Genomic DNA, 19,693 nt, shown 5'->3' with positions numbered 1-19,693 from the left:
ACACATTAATTCACTACTTACATTTAATATCCAATCCTTCAGCCTACTTTCAGCTGCAGAAACCATTCAACTATTAACTTATTCAGCTATTTCAGGACATTGAGGCTGTATGTTGTTTATACCTTTTTTAAACCTAAATATTAAGCTTCTTCGCTATTTTTACTCTACTCCCAGTTTAACATGTCACTTTCAAGTTTTCAACAAAGTCATTGCAATGCATTTGAGCTGTAACAAGGATACAAATCCTTTCACTTTTCTGCATTTCTCCACTAAGTTCAGCAACACACTGTTTTTTGTAACTAAAAGCAGCTACAGAGACCATTCAAATACAATATTCAGCTTTTTCTGCCAAATACAGTTTACAGCAGGAAATGCTTTTTCTAGTTCTATTTCAAAACCTGACTTTTCCAGACTCTTAAATATTTATCTAAAAATGTAAAATCCAATTAACTTCTTCCTTGGTCAGTTTTCATCATGTTAGCCAGGTAGAACATTGTAGCTATGGGTTCATCACCCAAACCAACAGTACCATTCAGTTTTGTCCCGTGAAAATAAATAGCTTACTTTTTACCGATATACAAATATATGGGATGTTTATGTAATAGGGAACTTATTTCTTTTAAATTCACAATGTTGCATGTGAGAAATGTGTAATTGTGTAATACTCTACAAGTCGATTCATGAAAATGAGCCTGCTTATCTGCGCTGCTGTTTGCACGTGTAAACTTGTCACACCAATATCCATTAAAAACAGGTTATACCCAGCTGAGCAAATACAATACAAAAACACAAATCCAAGACCACTTTAGAACAGGCATTTCATTTTAATCGGAAATAAAATGATACAAGAATTTCACAAAAGGTGAGGAGACGTTAGGACATATTCCCACCGAACCGTATGCTTCTACACTTGATTAAAAAAAGGCTAAACACATACCATCATTTAAACTATAAAACTGAGATTGCACCCTGTTATTTTACAAACACCCCCATACGATACAGCTCTAATGAAAAAATATGTTGCGTAAAAGTCAAAGGAAATGGAGTAGCATAAAAGACATCAAGCACAAATGCCTGGAACACTACAGCTATTTATCAAAAAACAGGGGTAGTGTTGTGGGATCTGGGGAATGTAAATGGAGGGCAGGGGGAGACACTGGGATAAGGGCTCATGACAACTGTCAAAAAATATGAACTAAGAGCGGGAACGGGAGCGAGAGGCAGAGTGGGATTTGGAGCGGGACTCCGAGCGGGAGCGGGAGTGGGAGCGGGCTTTGGCAGGTGTGGGGGTACGTGATTTGGATTTGGACTTTGATTTAGACCTGGCTCTGGATTTTGATTCAGCGGGGGAGCGGGAATGAGAGCGGGAGCCCCTCTCGGGCTCAGCCCCCTCGTCCTCGCTCTTAACTGGCTCACGGCCCTTGGAGCCTGATTTCCTGGAGCGATCTTTAATTCCTGATCTAGAGCGAGACCTGGAGCGAGACCTGGAGCGAGACCTGGAGTCATCCTTCTTCTTCTTGACGTCTTTCTTGCTCTTTTTGCTCTTGGGGCTGCGGCTCCTGCTGCGGTCCTTGTTCTTGGGCGCGCCATTGCTGCGCTCTTCTTCTTCCTTCTTGACCTTCAGCTTATTCTTCTTGCTACGAGATCGGCTGCGGGAGCGGGACGCCGCTCTGTGGACAAAGATCAGACAGTTGAGATTATTTATACTTTCTTACTACTCTACTACCTAACCTAGCTAAACTAAATACCCTGTTACATAAAGCTCATCACAACAAGCACAATAATTTACTGGAAAACGGGTATATTAAATGTATTATACGTAAATGCAAATATAATATATAATTTCAAAAAAAGGTTCTGAACCAAATGAAAATAAGGACAAGAGGACTCAGAGAGTTTAAAATGCAAGATGGCAGTGAGAACAGTATTTGAGAAATTCAGCTGTATCTTTATTGCAACCGTATAACTGAGATCAGGCTACACTTACAACAGCTGTAGATATCATGCCACTACTAGCATCATCTGATATACTCTAAATGTACTCAAGTGCACACACCCCTGCACTTTCATTGACTTGTGAAAATCTATTTATACACGTTCTCTGATCTTACTACCAACTCGTGTGCCCACATCTTGTGTATTTGAATGGCAGCTGCTGAGAGGCAGTAGTAGCATGACATGTCACTTGTTAGACGCTTTTATCCAAAGCGACTTACATACCCAACGCTGTGGACAATCCCCACAGGAGCAATTTGGGGTGAAGTGTCTCAGGGACACAACGACATGCTGACTGCAGGGGGTTTGAACCTGTGCTCCCCTGTTCCCAACACCAACGCCCTACCCACTGTGCCACACGCCTTTTGGGAGATCAAATTGCCAAAACCAAGCCTCACAAATGATCTTCCTACTACTAAAACGATATACATTCAGACGGGGCTCTCTGAATTCACATTTAAATATTAATAACTGCGAATTCTCCACTACTTTAGCCTTTTATTAGAATGTACTATTTACTTACAAATGCACCGGCTTCTGAATTGCAAATGGCACTATCAGCATGTGGTTATAAGTTTTGTACACGATTTTTGATAGAAATTATAAGTAATATTTAAGATCAAGTACAAATGATTGTTTGCCCTGCAATGATTGAGTGAGGCAAAAACATATATTGTTTCCTGCATTAGCTGCAGTCCCTCATACTTTACATTGACGCAATGTAGTGTTATCAGATGAGTTTTAAGGTTGCCCCTTCTTAAGTCATATTTCTTCTGGACCTTTACGTATTCTGCAGATTACTATCTTGACAGGAAAACGTATTGTTGATTTTACTATTTTATTTGTATTTAAGTCCCAAAATGAGTTCCAACGGCGCTACTATTAAGTAGACAGTCCTCTCTGATAGGTTTGATCCTCACCTGGAGTGGGAACGGCTGCGGCTGCTGCTCTCGCTGCGGCTGCGGCTCTTACGAGACCTGCGGCTCCTGGAGCGGGACCTGAGGAAACAGAGTAACAGTTGGCAAAAGGTACAAGATTCAAGGCTTTATTGTGACGTGCACATAAGCTACGATAGGGCAAAGAAAAACGTAAGTCACAGGCTCCTCCAACAGTGTAACATGAATATATAAAATAAATAACAGATAAAATAGTGCAAGAGAATGTAAAGAGGGGCCAAAGACACGGCAGCCATTATCACCAGCGCCATCTAAGTACAATGCCGGTACAAGAGCTTCAATTATTGTTATAAAGATGTATTGGACGCCAAGCCAGCACCTTTTTTTAACCTATGCTCAAGACCTTTTTTGTTGTGCAGTTTAACTTCCTCTTACATTTTTTGCGTGCAGTGTGCATCAGGAACAATAACAAATAACAGCAAACTAAAGAACCGGTCTGACCTGGAGTGGCTGCGACTGCGAGAATAAGAGCGCTTGCGTCTGGCTCCAGGGCGGTCCTCGATCAGACGGATCTTCCTTCCATTCACTTCGGTGCCGTCGAGCTTCTCCAGAGCCCTCTTCATGTCGGAGTAGAGCCTGAACTCTATCACCCCCTCGTTCCTGCGGCCCTTGTGGGTGTCGGCATAAGTCACCTCCCCTGCCTGTCTCATGTAGTCCTTAAGGAAAAAGCAATATATCATTAAGTAGATCTGCGAGACAAACAAAACTGAAGAATATGTTGGTGTACTAAACGGCTATGGATCAAATAGATCTTCATACCTTCAAATCCTGCCAGCTGCAGCGACTGGAAAGATCTCAACAATGAGCCGATAATCTGTCCTTATGGGTGGACCATATCTGTCTCTTCCAAAGCGACCATATCCACCTTTTGAGGTAACAGGAAAGGACAGGGGAAAAAATGAGGACCCCAAACAAACTGTGGTGGTACATTTATGCTAATCTCCAAGCTACACACTACCAAATATATCAATATTGACTTGGGAAAAGAAAAAAGGGGCAAAGCAAAGGTGGGAAAAGTATTACAAAAAAAGGCTGAATTTATAATTTGCTAAAAAAAATATTCAAAAGCCTCAACCTATAAAGTACATTTTTAAGCTTATCATTTTAGCAAATGTTGGTAAAAAATATTCTATGTGCCTATTTTCTAAATAAGAAACTGAAAAACTGTTTGAGGAAGTACTTACGGTGAACTAAAGCAAGATTCTAAGCTACCCTATCTAGAAAAAACATTTTACTTTTACAAAACATGTTCTTTTTTTCAGGCACCCATAAGAACTGAACCCACATCTGTTCCTAACCCCCATGGCATCCTCACCACCCCCGGCCTGGGCCTAATGGGAAAAGCGGTCTTCATTCACAATGGCTCCCTTTTTTGGTCTGCCCAGGGGCCCAGAATGGTCAAACCACACTCTTGGAAAGGGTGGACACCATGGCCAGCAATAGGGGCAGGCAGTCAGCAAAGGACTCTTCCAATTAAAACATTGAGGTTCTTTGTTAAAATCTTTACCTTTAAATTGACAATCATTGTAAAATGAAATTAAAAACGGAATAAGACATCAATAGATTACAAGATATTAACAATCAAATGGCTATTTTTACAGTATTAATGAAGACATTTATATCCTTGTCCATCAGTAAGCCATTTCCTCATCACATAATCAAATGTAACTGCATTTTCAAACCATTACATGGTAAACCCAAGACATTTCTCAAGTCATTGGTGGCTTGGTGCACACAATAATAATAATGACAATTTTTTTTGTAATGCTGTCGTGAGTGGGGCTTGTAACACCGTGACAATTAAAAACCAACTTTGCAGCTCTAGATGTGCCCTATCTGAAACTGAGAACATTCATTTATGTTAAACAGGTCAAACTGGTTTAGGTTAAACTGATGAAATTAGCACAAGGGAGGGCGGTGGTGGATAGGTGTAAGGAGTTCATTAAAGAATGCACAAGTTGGGGGTCCTTCCTTAGGTATCGAGAAAAGGTACCAACAGAGCTCGACAATACTGACCAAAATGTTATTTTATACATCTTCATGTGAACTGGTTCTAGATCTTCACGTTTGCTTACTCGTCTATTTTGTCAGCATTTTAAACCAATCTTTGCTATTCACCACCATATTAGAGACTACAGTGATAATATGCCATCAATCAAAACGCTCGTATTGGTGACATTGTGGGACAGGCTAACTTATTTTGCACTCCATCGTTTTAGGTATAGCTTGTGTGACTAGAAAGCCTATGTTAAGGAGTGGAGCTTAAGTACCACCAACATGAACAAACACTAGGATATCAATTGAGTGCACATCAGCCACCAAGGACAAGCTCAAGATTGTACCCCTTTGAAATTTAGATAGTTTCCCAGTAAAGAATGAAACCCCAATCAATGACATATAAAAAATAACTTTTCTTTATTAAACACTTACTGCTGCTGCTGCTTCTTCCTCCTTCACCACCTCCTCCTCCTCTATCACCGCCGCCTCCTCTATCACCGCCACCGCCGCCGCCTCCTCCTCCTCCTCCTCCTCCTCTGCCGCCTCCTCCTCCCCGCCACCACCTCCACCAATACCTCCACCACCCCCGCACCACCACCCCCACCCCCGCCCCTCCATCCGGTCCCCTTGTGTGCTCCACAATGACTCTTTCACACCACACAACTCCTTGCCGTTTAAGTCATAAACAGCATCATCTGCATCACGGGGTCATCAAATTCAACAACCCATACCTTTACAACAGAGAGAAAATGTTTTAACATCAGGTTACAAACAATGTTTTGAGTTCATAATCGTCAGTCAGGTGGGCACAAACTGGCCAAAACACAACCACTACCCTATGTAGAAAGAGTAGCACAAGCTTTTAAGATGTTATCAGCATGGCATACTGATAGCCATTTAGATTTTACTGGCCGAAAAAGAATAACTTTATTTCCAGATTTTGAAAAGGAATGGCTGACTCTCAGAATATGCGTTTTACACATGAACATACGGCTTGGTGTGCGTATATATATATATATATATATATATATATTATTTTTTTTTTAATGGCTTGTTACCAAACAAATCTAAGATAGTACATATACAATTCTACTAGCACATATTTTATTTCCACTAGTAACTTTCTAATTAAGATATCTTAAAAATGCTAGATATCTGTACACACTAGAAATGTGTATAAAGTCAATATCTGCTAATTAATTTAAAATTGGTTATATTGATTGATGATATGCAAATAATACAATTATATTAGCAACAATTTGATGTTTGGTGAATTTATATTCCGTTTGATAATGAACCAAACTATTATTCAGTTAGACTACACAAGTATGAATGTCTATTAAAACAGAAATTCAAAAATGCTACTTGGATATCTATTTTTGGAAGAGTAACGGAACGTTTTTCAAGAGTTTCAAACAAAGAAAGTCTTCAACGATACAGCCAACACTTAAATCCAAAAGTTGCCTGGCGTATACAGACATTGCGAATCTTGATTTAACAAGGAGCAAACTTCATACATAATGGACAGTGGTTCTGCAAAACGAGCACACGCGTAGATTCACTTTGTTCCTTGTAGACTGGTGGTGGCCATTTTTTCGAAAATTCCTGAAGACCAAAACACTAAATGGTTGATGCCAAAATAATCGTCGTTGGCAGCCCTTGAAACCAGGAACTAGCACCTAACCTAACAGATCCTTATTCATATAAAAAAAACTCACCACTGGTCTATATCAAAGAAGCTGCACGTTTAAACAAAAACATTGCATTCGTGGAATTTGACATTTTCTGCGATTGAATGTACTGTGGAATCATGATGGTGAATGTTTGATTAAAAATAAACAACAACCTTCAAGTCCAAACAAAGAGCATTCATAAATACATTATTTATGAATGCTCTCCATCAATGCTGTACTGAATAGCGTCGATGGAGACGTTTGAAAGACGGACATATCAAGCTTGATTGTACCAAGTATCTTGAATAAAAGAACCCTGGCCATATCTCATTGGTGGCATTTCGCGAGGATCGAAGCTAAATACGAGATTGGCTGCACTTGCACTTGTTTAGCTTGATGTATCAAGCCGCCAGTGACATTGCCACGTCCTAACCTTAGCTAACTATTAGCGTTGTCCCGAGATAGCCCAAACGTTACCTATAAGCAGCAATATGGGCTTTGATACAGTTTCGAGAAGAATAATAATGATAACAAAACAAACAGCCTCAGTCCATTACACATTATAGACAGTTTTCATTTGTAATGATAACATATGCTAACGACTAGCTTAGCATTAGCTGGCACAAGACCACAAGGCCTAGACGGGCACGTTTTCGGCCTTTGCAGGCGTTAGCTTAGCACCGACAGAACACCAAAAAATGTTTACCCCACGTTTTTCAGGTCGAACCTCGAGTATCTTCCCGTAGCCTTTGAAAAACCTCTCCACGTCCTTTTCCTCGGGCCCTGTAGCTCAGTCTTCCAATGTACACCCTCGACATCTTGTGTGTTAGCTACTGTATGCTAACGTAGCGAAATGTGAGATCCGGCTAAAACCGAACGAGCACACAGACCGGAGGCGCGAGGCTGCAACTATACATACACGCGCTCCTTTGATACAATAGGTCCGAGCTGCAGGGGGCGCGGCCTCTTCTGTTTGGGTTAGTTTGGCCTGAGTTCAGTCTCTCAGGTAAAAGGTATCACAAGCTAAGAATCTTATTACCTATCAATATTGAGATGAGATTAATTGAAATTCCTATTAGTATAAGGTTATTGAAAAGTTTGTTATGAACGAAATAGGAATGTGCCCTGATTTAGTGCATACAACTGACATATTAAAAGGAAATATAGGCAAAGTACTTTAAAAAAGAAAAACAGTATGTCCAATACAAATATGTACAACTTAATTTTATTACAGTGTTTTTACTTGCATAATCAAATCTTTTTCAGCAATGTACTAGGCAAAAACAGTAAATAAATCAAAATATGTAAAGACCAATGTTAAACTTTTGACTTACCACCCTCATTCATTATTTGTAGATTTACATGATATGAGTTGGTTAATGACAATATGCAAAGTATAAAGTTATCAAATACATGTATGGGAGTGAAAAAGTACAAACGTTTGCTTCCAAAATGTGGTGGAGTAGAATTATAAAGAGACAGAAAAAAATGAAATAACCAGCATAGTTAAGTAATACAAGTAATAGGTTAATGCATTCAATTGAGAGGAGTCTGCCTGCAGGCCTCCACTGATTAAATTACTGTGCACTACTGCATTTAAAATGATGGAACCAACACATGTATGCATGATCTATATTCTAGTAACATACAACATTCCCTCAGTGAATAGTGATTATAAGAATGTGATACATTATATATTATCTACGTTACGACACGAGATAGATCATCTAATCTTTCAGGATCTTTCTAACACGCGGTGAGGTTTTTTGCGACATGTCGAGACTGGTCGATACACGTATGAGCCGCGGTGGGCGGGGCTAACAACGACACGGACAAAACACCAGCAGCTCTTCTTATGTGCCAGTTATTTTTAACACACTTAGATTCCCTTAAATGCCTTCAACGTTTTAATAGAGGATATTTCAATGAATTTACGCTGTTATTTTCAACATGAAAGTTTTTGCAACTTTTTTCTTCACTGGGCTGAAGAACGTGAAGTCGCTCAGGGAGGGAAATAACGGTACAGGACGTTAGCCGAATGTTAGCTAAGCAGCAACAGTTGGTCTGTTGGTTGGTCAACTAGCTAACTGACAAAAACGGTCATGGAGCGCGCGACTTTTTCAAAGTACTCTTGGATAGATTTCGCCTTCTCTGTGATCGGAGTGTGTACCTTCCTGGTGGACTGGGGCTCGGACGTGTGGGTGGCCACCGAGTTTTACTGCCGAGGGGACATCTTCTGGTTCGGGGTTCTGGTCGGCCTCATGGTCCTGTCGTCGGTCGTGGTCCAATGTTCAGCTGGTTCTGGTTCCAGTATGACCGCAAGCTGCCGGGGTTCGGCAGCGTGCAGACCGGAGGAGGAACCGTGCTGTTCGGGGACCGAGTGAAGCTCTCCTGCCTGTTTCATGTGCTGCAGCTGGGCTTCCTTTGCAGGTAGCCTAAAACAAGTGTGCAGTAGTGGAAAAGTACTCTAATTCCAAATAAAACTACTGTAGTCTTAATATAAACCACTAAAAGTAAAAGTCCTTTAATACAAAATGTTACTAAAGAAAATGCAAAAAAGTGTGAAAGCTAATGTGTTCTGTTATAATGAGAAACCTACTTGAAATATTATCTTATTACATCAAAAATGTTTTGAAACTTGATGTTGTGTTTTTAATGTAATAATAATAGTGTTTTTACTCATTACTAACAGGATCTCTTTTATTTATTGATTAATTTATCTTTTGAAATGTTGGAGCTTGTACAATGGCTGGTCAACTGTACCTTATATTACTGCGTCTATAATATTACATCATTATACGTTACTTGGTTTATGTTGTAATAAAGATCTGAATATGCAAAGTTTAGTTTGAATCCATTCAGTCTAGTTAAAAGGAAGATGTAAGCTTCCTAACTATAGTGGAGTAAAACTACTTAAACCCATTATATCATATAAAATGCAGAGCTAATGCGGCTAATTACTTGATTGTTGGTTAAACCTCATAGCAAATATATAAGTTCATATGGATCCAAACAGCCTACTCCTGTTTAAATGTGACAGTAAATGTAATGCTGGTTTCTCAAGATGTGGAAAGTGTTTCAACAACAGGTTGCACAAAGTATAACACCCCAGCCTTAATCATGCAAGCACTCTTTAATCCTGACAAAACTGCAATAAAGCACACTGGGCCCAGGAACCTTTACCGTAGGAGTATTTCTCTCTACCTGTTAAACAACTGGACATTCCTACAGAATAGTTCATGCAGGCAAGTAGGTAATGAAATGGGACATGTGTAGTGACCATAAATGAAACATGTCAGGTGTGGCAACTGGTAAATCCAGTGTCCTCATAAAAGAACTCAATGCATACACTACACAAGTAATGAATGAATGAGGTATGAAAAGCACAGTCATTTAATGCATCATGACAGATTGCTGCTATTCACCATTAGTCTTAACTGCTAAGTTTGTTATGCGTCTTCATCTTCTCCCATGTGTCTTTTCTGTCACTCACAGTTTTGTTCAAACATGTTCATTCACGCAGGCACATCTCGGCCATACGACAAGGCTTCAGGGTCTGGTGGCGGAAAGCGGAGGGGTCGGAGTACGCTGTCTACCTGACCCACGACCTGAGCATGCTCCGACTCATCGAGACGTTCTGTGAGAGCGCTCCTCAGCTCACTCTGATGATCTACGTCATGCTGCAAACAAACAAGACCCGGACTGTACAGTGTGAGTTCTCTCTAGTATGAGTTACTTCTTTAAACTCACAGCAGAAGCAAACTTCTACAATAGAGGATGGTGTTTCTATTAGGTATTACGCAACTTTGAGTCTTTCCTGACACAATCCGAAACAGTCTTTTTCCCTCTCTTAATCACCTGAGCTGTTAATAATACATTTGTATGAATGCACTTTGCTTTGCTGATCCTTGTAAAAAACATCATATTGAAATTGTGAAACACATACACTACTCTCAAAAAAGGAAGAAATACATAGCAAAACCTAAAAACATGACTAAGCATTACTGCCGCTCCTCGTTATTTCAACTTTTTAGCAGACATAACTTTCCCGTGTTATTTCCTTCCGCAACGTCAAGGATATTAATGTAACTACACTCTCCAGTGGCATTGACAACCTCCCCAGCATATATTGTTCATCCCCGCCGGATGAACTGGTTTCTCATTACAAAAACAATCTTCATAGTCTGCTCAATACCCTGGCTCCTTTAAAAACCCATTCTGCTCCTTGGTTTACACCTGAACTACGCCAACTTAAAACAAAAGGCCGTCAATTGGAACGATACTTTATTTTTAAGTTGTTAAGACATTACAAAGGAAACAACAAATAACATACAGGTCACTGTATGTCACTGTAATCCATCATCAATATGTTCTCAGCAATTATTCTTGTGGTATGGGAAGATGTCCCTCACAACGGGTTCACAACCAATCTGTGTGAAACATACAGTAGTAGCAAAGTTATGCAAGAATTATAGACTATTGTACCAAAAGGAGTAAAGCAAAATAAAAGAAATATCTCAGGATTATGTGACCCCCCCCTCTTCATGTGCAAAACCCATTTGGACCAGTATTGTCACATTTTTCACTACAGAGTCTTAGAGAAAAAGTCAGCCTCTCCATACGAAACAAGTCATTTACAATGTTTATCCATTCTCCTTTTGTTGGTGGATCTTTCACAAGCCATTTTTTGGTAATTGCCTTTTTGCTGGCTGCCAGTAATATTTTAAGAAGATTCTTGTCCCGAACACTAAATTCCACTGGTATATTAGCTAAATAAATCCCATCAAAACTGTTTGGAATCTCAAAGCCAAGAATTGAATTTATTTCCGTTATTATAGATTGCCAATAGGGTTTGATCACTGGGTTGGGTATCGTTTGAATTTCCACGATTCTGATTCCGATTCTACTTTTCGATTCCGGTTCTTAACGGTTCTCAATTCCGATTCTTTGAGGGGCAGGGTAAAAACATGATACATGCTTCTTCCACCAAAGAAATTACATTTATTCGAGAAACTTTTACACAGGTTAGTTTACAGTAATATTCACATTAATCAGTCTGTTTATATTCACTGCTATGTAACTGTAACCTGAGAACCACTGAAGCTACAACAGTGCAACTTTTAAAGAACAGTTCTTGTTGAGAAAAACAAGCATATCTGCCTTCTCAGGCATACCGGGAAGAAATGTTTGAACATTTTAAAGTAAAATGCTTCAATCTGGTGCACTTTAAGCAGAATTACTAGAGACTAGATCTAGGGGGGTACAACTCTAAACACCCATATGAAAAAGATCGGTTTACATTTTAATAATTAAATAAGTATGTGAACATAAGCAATAACCTACCATAGCCAATAACAAATACATGTAACGTATTTTATTTTTGTTGTTCATTCATGTCTTATTTTACTATTTTATTTATGCATATGTTTTTATCTCTCCAGTTTAAAACGATATGTCTGGTTTACTGTCCTATTGTATACATTGGAATTATTTCAAACCTGTTTTATCCCAATAATTATAAAGGAGTGCCTTGGAAATATGTGTTTACATAAATTGTAATCAAAACGTTTGAGACCCACTGAGATAACTTAGACTAAAGTGAACTATCTAAACACTCAGAGTCCTTTACCTCACTGAGCTGTAGTTATCAGCTGGACTGGAGAGGACTCTCCCTCCACATCATTGTAGAAACATCTTCTTCTTCCGTTAGAGCAGCTAGCACCAGATGCTAATAACAACAGCGCTGGTACCGGTGCACCCTCCTTTTCTCCCTCGCTCGCTCCCACGCTCTCACTTTGGCTGTGAGCTGCGGGCGCCAGATAAGCCAACATCCCCCATTTTCATCACTTACAGCGCCCATCGTACAGGGAAAATGAAAAGTGTAACCGGGATGAAAAGGGTGTTACATTTACTTAATTATGAATGTTGTTACATCAAGGCCGAAAATTAGGATTGAGCCCCAACGGTCAAAACATTTTTTTTTTCTCCCAGAGCTGTCAGCGCAGCGCCTCCACAGATCTGGCGCCCTAGGCGAACATGGGTAGTTGCTCGCTGTAGGAAGTGTAGGTACAACCAGCGCCATATAGATAGAAAGAACGTGACGATCAAGCATTTGGACTTCCATTGTCGCAACTCTTCTATCCAGCGCCATATAGCGCCATACATACATACATACATACAGCGCCATTTCTCGCTGGGTACAAACGCTACATTTCCCACGCCGCCGCAGTCATACAGTAGGCTACGGAGAGCAGGCGAGAAACATTTCCTCAGGCATCGAAAAGGCGGAACCGAAATTCATATTTCTAAATGATGCCGTTGGAATCGAAATGTTGGAACCGGTTCTCGGTACCCAACCCTACTGGACAGTTCCAGAATATGTGGAAATGATCGGCCATAATATTTACTACACTGCCTCCAGCAGTGTCCAGATTCCTGGTCTGCCATTCTGATGGTATTTAAGACCTACTCATATTCTTAAACAAGAATAGTATTGAATAGGCTGCATTCTGTAGATAGGCCCTGTTATAGGTTGTTGATCTCTGTTGTAATAGGGTTACGTCACCCTAACCCAGTGGTTCTCAAAGTGGGGGGCGCGCCCCCCCAGGGGGGCGCAGAGGTATGCCAGGGGGGCGCGAGAGACCAGGAGGAAAAATGGTTTAAAAAAAAAAAACAAAAAAAAACAAAAACATAATTTTAAAAATGATTGATTCGAAAATAATATGATGCAGTACAGTATTATTACGTGTTGAGAGATGTATCCATAGATCTCTTCATTTGCTCTCAAAGTGCACCAGATTGATGCATTTAACTTCAATATTTAAAAATGAAATCTTCCCGGGGGAGCTTGCCCCGGACCCCCCTATGTGAAGGTCACACACCACCTATAAAATAGCACTTTACCCCTGCTAAGCTGATTATCGAGCCTTCATTGTAACAGTCGCGGGTACACTGTGTATATGCGTGGGGAATGTTGCAGTAGAAAATTCCACTGTAGCGACCGGTACATTAATGGGAACCCTAAATGTTTGAGCACCCTCTATGAAACGTCAAGCTACCTGAGCTACTGAGCCTGACTATTTGTGTTGGGGGGGCCCGACTTTTTTTTTTCTCCAAAGGGGGGGCCTGACAGAAAAGTTTGAGAACCACTGCCCTAACCCGTTATAATTGTTCGTATATGATCCCTCTTTAATTAAAAACCAAGTTATGTTTTAAGCATGAAAGCTGTTGTCACGATCTGTCTGTGTTGTGTTTTGTCTTGTCTAGATCTGTCTTTGGTTTTCTGTCTGCATTGTGTTTTGTCTTGTTTAGATCTGTCTTTGGTTTCCTGTCTGTGTGTGTTCCCTCCTACCTGTTTTCTTGATTGTGTTCACCTGGTGCCCCTGTGTTTTCTCCTCCCTCCTCACCTGTCTCTTGTTTCCTTGATTAGTCCTGTGTGTATTTAAGTTCTCTTTTTCTGTCTGTCATTGTTGGTTCGTCGTTTGTCTGTGACTGTGTTCACCGGGGAGTGTTCTGTTTGTCAGTGTATCCTTGAAATAAAGGTATTTTCAGTGTTATCTGCATTTGGGTCCTGCTTGCTTCGCTCACCCGTAACAGAACCAACCAACCAAAGGATGGACCCAGCAGACTGACAGAATTTAATGTGCTTTTAAAAACTACGGTCGATATGCCTCCAGTAGTGAAGAGAGGCAGTCAATTATCTCAACGGCACGCCAAGAAGTAACCCCAAGGCCCTGGTTAAAGGAGTTACTACCCGAGTGGGTGGAGGACTTTTTCGGTAGCTTTGAGGTCAAACCTGTTTCCCGGCCTGCTAGCCCCTGGCATGCTAGCCCCCTGCCGGCCACAGTTCCCAACAAGGCTCCTTTCAAGGACCCTTTTGCTGGGTCTCGTCTGGCCTTTGGAGGACCTCTGAGCCTCCTAATGGCTTCAAGGCAGCATAGAAAGAAACGCAAGGTCAGGATTCCAGCCCCAGCAGCCATGGTTCCGGCCCTGGTTCCGGCCCCAGCAGCCATGGTCCCTCCTCTAGTCCCTACTCAATTCCCTTCTCAAGTCCCTCCCCTAGTCCCTTCCCTAGTCCCTTCTCAAGTCCCCTCTCAAGTCCCCTCTCAAGTCCCCTCTCTAGTCCCTCCTGTAGTCCCTACTCTAGTCCCTTCCATAGTCCCTTCTCAAGTCCCTTCTAAAGTCCCTCCTCTAGTCACTTCCCTAGTCCCTCCTCTAGTCCTCTCTCTAGTTCCCTCTCCAGTCCCTCCTCTAGTCCCTTCCCAAGTCCCTTCTTTAGTCCCTTCTCTAGTCCATTTTCTAGTCCCCTCTCGAGTCCCCGCTCGAGTTCCCTCTCGAGTCCCCTCTCAAGTCACCTCTCAAGTCTCCTCTCGAGTTCCCTCTCGAGTCTCCTCTCAAGTCCCCTTTCAAGTCACCTCTCGAGTCCCCTCTCAAGTCCCTACTCCATGTCCTGTGCCGTTGGAGGCCGTGCCGTTGGAGGCCCCGCCGACTACTCTTCTGCCGGGGGTCCTGCCAATCCTATGTTCTGTGCCGTTGGAGGCCCCGCCGACGATTCTTCTGCCGGGGGTTCTGCCAACCCTATGTCGTGTGCCGTTGGAAGTTCCGCTGGGGGTCCTGCCAGCTCCATGTCCTGTCCCGTTGGGGGTCCCGCCGACTGCTCTCCTGCCTGGGGTCCTGCCAACCCTATTGTGGAACCTACTGCTGCAGGTCTCCCTTGAAAAAGAGATCATTGATCTCAATGGGATTTTACCTGGATAAATAAAGTTCCGCTGGGGTTCCCGCCGACTGCTCCTCCTGCCGGGGGGTCCTGCCAGCCCTCTGGTCCTGTCCCGTTGGGGGGTCCCGCCGATGCTTTATCTGCCGGGGGTCCTGCCAACCCTGTGTCCCTGTGCCGTTGGAGGCCCTGCCGACTACTCTCTGCTGCCGGGGGTCCTGCCAACCCTATGTCCCTGTCCCGTTGGGGGGTCCCGCCGACTGCTCTTCTGCCGGGGGTCCTGCCAACTCCATGTCTTGTTCCGTTGGAGGTCCCGACCGTCACCTGTCCCTCGCCGGGGGTCCTGCCAACTCCTAGTCCTCTTCCGTGGGGGATCCTCCCGAAGCCTGTCCCCACCGGCTCCGGTTTCCTGTCCGGCCGACAACCGGGGTCCTGCCCCGTCCTCCGGAGGTTGTTCCAATCGCCGGCCTGCTTCGCTCTCGGAGCCCGGCCCCCTGAGAGCCGCGGTCTTCCTCCTTCGAGACCGGCCCCCGGATGTGCCACGGTCTTCGCCCCGAGCCCGGCCCCCTGAGAGCCGCGGTCTCCTTGCCCCCGGGCCGTCCGCCCGAGACCCCCTCCATGGTCTCTGCCTTGCCCCCGGGCCGTCCGCCCGAGATCCCTTCCGGGTCCTCCGCTGTGCTCCTGGGTTTGTCAGCCCAAACCCGTCCTCCGGACCCCCTCCACCCACCCTGGTGGCCCTAGTTTTGTGAAGTTACACAACAGTGTTATTAATACAGAGTTGGAGTTTATTCACACGTCACATACTACATGTTTTCAAGAAACATTGAACAGTGCTGCCACATATGACACAGGAAAAAAAGAAAAGACTGAACCCTTTCTTGGCCATTATATAAAAATAGTGTTGCTCCAAAAGTATAAATTAGGCTAACTAATAAGACAACTCAGATCTGAAGCTGCACAGGAATCTGCTGCCAAAGTGCAATAAAAAAGACAAAATTAATAGAATCAAACCCTTTTTTTGTTGCATTTTTAGTAGATTATAAAAAGAAATGCGTTTAAAATAGGATGCAAGCAACACTAGTTTCTTAACCTGAATTGATAATTGACTATAATCAATTTAAACGGAACGGATCTTAATGTTTGCATTTTGTAAACAATAATTATAATGAATAAGTTCAAACAAACTAAAACTTACAGCTGATTAATAACGGTATCTAACTTGAGTTTTTATTATATCAAAAACCTGTTGAAATGCTACTGTTATTTTTACTGTTCCCCAAAAGCGCGTCGGCAGCCTCCAGGAATGCTTCTTTCACAACTTCGCCGTCTTTGAAAGACTTCATGTGTTTCGCAAGAACGTGACGATAAGATGCTCTGGTAGCAGCCTTGCTCTTGTTGTTGGGCCTAGTGAAAATGGACTGCTGTGCATTTAGCTGTCCTTTCAGGCCCCTCCCCTTTTGGGAGCATAGGGCAGAATTAGGAGGGAATTCCGTCTCGTAGCGTTTGTGCACTGTTTTGAAATGTCGCTCCTAAATTACCCTTCTTCGATAAAGCCACGCTCGCATTGCAGATGAGACAGATGGACTTTAAATTGGAATAGATACAAAAATAATCATCCTCCCACTCGGATTGAGAATTATATATTTTGGGCTTTTTTGCTTCTGCCATAAATGCGGTCTTGTGTGTGTGCGGACTGTCACTCCTGTTGACACGGACAACGTCAGCGAAATAGTGCCCACTGCCCACCAGCCACGCCCCGACACATGGGGTCACGCCGGCCAATCACAAAGCTTTGATGCATTCAAGTGCATTATTCTGGCACAGGAAGATTATGTTATAGGACATTAACGATAAAACAGAATATTGTTGTTCTATTTTTAGACACATCTCGCGATCGACTGGGAATCTCCCCGCGATCGACTGGTTGGGCACCCCTCGGTTAGGGTAATGGATTGTGTCAATTTCTTTCCTTTTCTGTGATATCAAATAAAGTGATACAGTTACGCTCATAAAACACACTATCTGTGTTGTGGCAGGTCAACAAACAACAAACATATGAGTTAACTTCCTCTTGGCTGTTCCACTGATTGTTTTACCTTCTTCTTTTTGCAGTTGTGAGCATTGCTGCCTCCACCACCTCCATCGCCTGGATGGTGGTGGATTACCACCGCTCGCTGCGCTCCTTCCTCCCAGACAAGGCCAAGCAGGGCTGGTGCTCCTCTTTAATCTACTTCCTGTGGAACCTGCTGCTAATCGCCCCACGTGTGGCGGCCCTCGCCCTCTTCGCCTCGGTCCTGTCGGGGTACATCGGCGCTCACTTCCTGATGCAGTGGTTCGTTTTCGTGAGCTGGGCCTGGCAGCAGGAGACCCACTTTATGGACAGCCCGGCTGGGGAGTGGCTGTACCGCTCCACCGTGGGGCTCATCTGGTACTTCAGCTGGTTCAGCGTGGCAGAGGGACGCACCAGAGGCAGGAGCATCATCTACCACACCTTCATCACCGCTGACGGAGGCATCCTGCTGGCCACCTGGTGGTGTTACAGAGACCCTGTCCAGACGGAGTCGTACGCCCTGGCTCTGCTCATCGCTTTGCCTTTCATCTACCTCCTGGGACTGCTCCTGAAGACCCTCTACTACTGCTGCTTCCACCCCAAGCTGTGGAGGCCCCTGGTGAGGGAGCCAGGGCTGCCTGATGATCTGCCTGATGCAGAAGTGCCCTTGAAAGAATTTTCCATCCAGGACGGTGCCCTGTCCTCCAAACTACACAACAAACGGATGGCCTGCCATGCAGCTCATTTTTACTCCGAGAAAGGAGCTGTTAAAAACCCTGATAGCCCTAAAAGAGCTGAGCCATCACCTCTGTGATATCGGACTTTTTGTTTGTCACAGCCATCTGTGAACTGATGGTGTAGTGATAGGAAGTAATAATCTACTGTTTTCTATTTGTGCTGTAATCTCACCAGGTGCTCAGAATAATTTGAAAATACTAGATCAATTACAATACTTGAAACTAGGAGTAAGCAATAGAGTGCTGCAGGGATTAAGTATTTTGGAGGCCATCATTCTGCAAGGGCCAACGGCTATGTTTGCTATGTGGCAAACAAGTTTATCATGCCAACTCATTTTCCCAGCAAGATATTCTCCGTAAAAATTATCTCGTCTTCAAGCATTTAAGCGTAAATGCTAACATTATAAACGTTGTAAAAAGCTTCAAACCAACTACACTACAGTCACATGACTTCAGCATCACCACGACTGTGATCACATAATGACGTTCAAGTGTCCCTTAAAATGTCTGACGCCTTAATTAGCATCTTGTTAGCACACACCTATTTTTTTTTAAATACCTTTTTTAGTAACCCAGATATTTCATCACATTGATGCAAAAACCCTATAAACTACTGATGCCATTGAAAAGTCCTCCATTCCAAATGATCAATTATTTTTGTTTGAATGACCTCATTACTCTCGAATGTCTCTGACAGCAGCAACATGAAAACATTTCTATTTACATATAAAGGGATTTAGTTGAACAGTAGCCTTTTATAATGTGCGACTCAGATATGAGTAGACCTGGTTTCCCCGTGTACAGTAGATAACCTGATCTGATATTTTGGGGCGCTTTGTTAAACTGGCTTTGTTACGAAGACGTCTTTTATGAACAAAACATCAAAAGCTATCAAGCTTATTTCCTCTAAACTAACCTTAAACTAATTCAAAATCCATAAGCAACACCACGAGGGGTACATGGTACGGAAATGCTGACTCATTCCTGTTTTTGAAGACTTATTCCTGCAGCACTCTATCCTTTTCATATCAGTACATTCATCAGAATATATAATGCGATATAGCCATTTTTATTTATTTGTACTAATCCAGATACTTCATCACATTGATGCAAATACCATATAAAACAACTGTTGCCAAGCCCTTCTCAGTGATGTGCAACCTTGCCACAGTGTGATAAACACGCTCTAGAATTGACCACAGTATTAACTCTGAGTGTTATAATCTCATGGTCATATTTCTCAACTGTACTTGAAACTGGGGGTCATTTTATTAGGTAACTTCTAAAAGTGAAGGCTTCTTTTTATTTGATAGATTGGATTGTTAATATTTACAACATTGAGGAAATTGGTGTACATGTTACTGGGACGGACTTGTTATATGCCTTTACTACCCTGTATTTCCACAATACATCTTAGGAACATTTCATTTGTTCTATTTTTTTTTTACAAACGGTTTCTATTTTTATTTGTAACAAAATATAAACGTTTAAAAACAATGATAAGATTTCTGAAAGCCCAGAACAGCTATATAATTGTGGTGTGTGTGTGTGGGTGTGTGTGTGTGTGTGTT

General features: G+C 42.5%; 2 protein-coding genes across 2 annotated transcripts; one reads left to right on the top strand and one right to left on the bottom strand.

Annotated features, from left to right (window-relative positions):
- Nucleotides 1-804: 804 nt before the first annotated feature.
- Nucleotides 805-7,455, bottom strand: LOC117559310 (serine/arginine-rich splicing factor 4-like). The gene is given in 10 exon segments (XM_034236006.1): nucleotides 805-1,670; nucleotides 2,916-2,993; nucleotides 3,393-3,607; nucleotides 3,711-3,745; nucleotides 3,748-3,792; nucleotides 5,454-5,512; nucleotides 5,560-5,653; nucleotides 5,656-5,680; nucleotides 7,329-7,397; nucleotides 7,399-7,455. Coding segments are annotated over 10 exon segments (1,137 nt in total). The 5' UTR covers nucleotides 7,441-7,455; the 3' UTR covers nucleotides 805-1,195.
- Nucleotides 7,456-8,393: 938 nt separating this feature from the next.
- xkr8.3 (XK, Kell blood group complex subunit-related family, member 8, tandem duplicate 3) lies at nucleotides 8,394-19,533 on the top strand. The gene is given in 4 exon segments (XM_034236055.1): nucleotides 8,394-8,908; nucleotides 8,911-9,052; nucleotides 10,146-10,333; nucleotides 17,448-19,533. Coding segments are annotated over 4 exon segments (1,266 nt in total). The 5' UTR covers nucleotides 8,394-8,724; the 3' UTR covers nucleotides 18,200-19,533.
- The last annotated feature ends 160 nt before the right edge of the window (nucleotides 19,534-19,693 follow it).

This window comes from Gymnodraco acuticeps, unplaced genomic scaffold, assembly GCF_902827175.1.
Source record: "Gymnodraco acuticeps unplaced genomic scaffold, fGymAcu1.1, whole genome shotgun sequence".
NCBI lineage: Eukaryota > Metazoa > Chordata > Actinopteri > Perciformes > Bathydraconidae > Gymnodraco > Gymnodraco acuticeps.
This window is presented reverse-complemented; position numbering and strand designations above follow the sequence as displayed.